The sequence below is a fragment of the Cynoglossus semilaevis genome, chromosome 20 (genome assembly GCF_000523025.1).
Source record: "Cynoglossus semilaevis isolate Cse_v1.0 chromosome 20, Cse_v1.0, whole genome shotgun sequence".
NCBI lineage: Eukaryota > Metazoa > Chordata > Actinopteri > Pleuronectiformes > Cynoglossidae > Cynoglossus > Cynoglossus semilaevis.
Genome location: NC_024326.1, coordinates 1,306,285 through 1,309,321, shown reverse-complemented (window position 1 = coordinate 1,309,321; position 3,037 = coordinate 1,306,285). Strand labels below are relative to the sequence as shown.

General features: G+C 41.3%; 1 protein-coding gene across 1 annotated transcript in view; it reads left to right on the top strand.

Annotated features, from left to right (window-relative positions):
- Positions 1-1,743, top strand: part of pcyt1aa (phosphate cytidylyltransferase 1A, choline a) — an 8,014-nt gene extending 6,271 nt beyond the window's left edge. The window contains 2 exon segments of the mRNA NM_001294203.1: positions 114-302; positions 568-1,743. Of these exon segments, the coding sequence (NP_001281132.1) occupies positions 114-302; positions 568-795 (417 nt within the window). The 3' untranslated portion in view covers positions 796-1,743.
- Positions 1,744-3,037: the final 1,294 nt, after the last annotated feature.

Below are 3,037 nucleotides of genomic sequence, written 5' to 3'. Positions count from 1 at the left end.
AAGCCAGCTGTTTTATTGTTATTACTATTATTAAGATTTTTAAACATAATCATGCATGTGCGTGCGTGCATCACTCATGATTCTTGAAATTCTGCCGCTGGCTTTCTCTCCAGGAGAAGAAGTACAACCTGCAGGAGCGAGTGGACAAGGTGAAGCGAAAGGTACGAGATGTGGAGGAGAAAAGCAAGGAGTTTGTGCAGAAGGTGGAGGAGAAGAGCATCGACCTCATCCAGAAGTGGGAGGAGAAATCCCGAGAGTTCATCGGAAACTTTCTGCAGATGTTTGGTCCTGAAGGAGCTCTGGTGAGAAGTTCTGTTTAGTTTGGTCTTCAGTCACTGTAAAAATGTGTTCATATTCACACAGATTCATGACTAAGTACCTTTGAAGCACTTATTTAACTATGGTGATGGTCTTTCTGTACTTGAAATATGCGGATAAAACGTTTTTTCTTTTTTCGGTCATATTTAGAAAAGTTGATTAATCATGATTAATTACAGTGACAATGAATGGTGATTAATCCACAGCTCTTAATCTGATTAATGAATCAGTCATGTAACTATTTGACAGAAACATATGTTGAAAGAAGGAAAAGGCCGCATGCTGCAGGCCATCAGCCCCAGACACAGCCCAGAGAACAGCCCCAGTCGGGAGGAGCGCTCGCCGTCACCCACCTTCCGCCTACCATTCTTCAATAAGACATCCCCGTCTCCATCGCCACTGCCCCACCACAGTGGGGCCCGAGGATACCTCATCAGTGAAGACGACGACGATGATGACGAAGATGAGGAAAACTAGTCCGACTCGCTATCACTTTATCGGTCCACGGTCAGAGCTAGGAGTTAGCCGAGGTGTTGAGTCACACTGTCTTCACTGAGCTCCTTTTCCTGTTTTTTCTTCTTTCTTTTAATTCAATTCGGTTATGTTTAGCACTGCTGGGTTGCAGGAACTGTAATAAGCAGTACCTGCAACAGCTCCTGTTTTTATTGTCATTTCTCTGTAACACCTATCCCTCAATCAACTTGAGTTCTTTGAACATGTCTCATTTGAGTCACTCACTAAGTTATATTATTGGTTTTGTTTGTTACTACCACTGAGGAATACATGCAGGTGTCAACCCTGAATGCACTCGTCCATCTGAAGTGGTGAAAGTCTAAAGCGGTGTTTCCTTCTTTGTTTTTTGTTTTTTGCTGTAGGAGTTGGTGTTTTTAGTTCTTTTATCATGGTCTCAGCAGGATGACTTAGAGGGTTTTGGGTCACTTGTGGAGAAGCACATTTTGACTAAGTGTGTGAAAGGTTAAATGATGGACACTTAGATTTCACTGGGGAGAACTGTATTTTCAAGGCAAGTCAGTAACCTAAGGGTTTCACTGATCTGCTCATGTGAAGGGGAACTTTATATTCTGCTAATACTGAGTCAACCTGGCTTTGCATTTTCTACTTAATGACAGTACTCCAGATTAAATCCCATCAGAGCCTAATCTGGGAGTAGAGCAGGGGTTTTTTCCTCTCCAGTCTGAACGACCTGTCTTGAAGAGTTTACTGTTTGTCTGTGTGTATGTGCATGTGATGTTTGTGTTACAGGTTCCACAGTACTGCAGCATGTCTGAGGTTTGAATCCACATGGACATTTTTGTTTTTTCTGCGAGCGAGAACATTGCTTTCTAAAACATTCAAAGCAGGCTTCTTCTCACAAGGATAACCTGTTGAAAGGCTGATGTGAAATAAAAATTATAAAGAAAAAAACCCAAACATTTATTTTTGTAGATTTCCACACTTACCCCTACTGGTCTGTCTGATCAGAGAATCAACATGTGGAGAAAAAGTCAAAGTGTCCCTCAATTGATTTTATTTAAATATTTACATCCATAGTGGAACTTTTCATCTGATATAAATGTAATAGTTGTTTTTTGTTTGTTTGTTTGTTTGCAGCACATGGCACCGGGATCGATTATATATATATATGTATATTTATATATATGTATATATATACACCATATTACCAAAAGTATTCGCTCACCTGCCTTGACTCATACTATGAACTGAAGTGCCATCCCATTCCTAACCCAGAGTTCAATATGATGTCGGTCCACCTTTTGCAGCTATTACAGCTTCAACTCTTCTGGGAAGACTGTCCACAAGGTTGAGGAGAGTGTTTATAGGAATTTTTGACCATTCTTCCAAAAGCGCATTGGTGAGGTCACACACTGATGTTGGTCAAGAAGGCCTGGCTCTCAGTCTCCGCTCTAATTCATCCCAAAGGTGTTCTATCGGGTTCAGGTCAGGACTCTGTGCAGGCCAGTCAAGTTCATCCACACCAGACTCTGTCATCCATGTCTTTATGGACCTTGCTTTGTGCACTGGTGCACAGTCATGTTGGAAGAGGAAGGGGCCCGCTCCAAACTGTTCCCACAAGGTTGGGAGCATGGAATTGTCCAAAATGTTTTGGTATCCTGAAGCATTCAAAGTTCCTTTCACTGGAACTAAGGGGCCAAGCCCAGCTCCTGAAAAACAACCCCACACCATAATTCCTCCTCCACCAAATTTCACAGTCGGCACAATGCAGTCTGAAATGTAATTATGGTGTGGGGTTGTTTTTCAGGAGCTGGGCTTGGCCCCTTAGTTTTAATAAATAACTACATTGCATCGTTTCGCTGAATAAGCGTCGACATAACGCATATCGTATATATATTTTTTTTAAATCAAAGATTTAATTTCCCTTCCCTGCCCATTTAGTGTACTCGCCCTCTGGTGACGGAAAATAAGAACGCACAACATTTTAACACTCGCTTTCTAGTAAAAAACTGTTTTTTATTAAAGTTACTAAAACGTTGATACATGTGAAAAAGTTGCATGAATTTATATCGTTGTTTTATTATTAAAATTCGCTTTTGTTCTATCGAAAATATCTATTTTCTTCATGTTCCACAAGGACAATTTGGCGGAGGAACATATCACACAATCTTGCCTGGTGATGCGGTCGGTTGTTCGGTTTAGCTCCGCCAGCAATAAAGTCCGGCCATTAGGTTGTATGCACGAT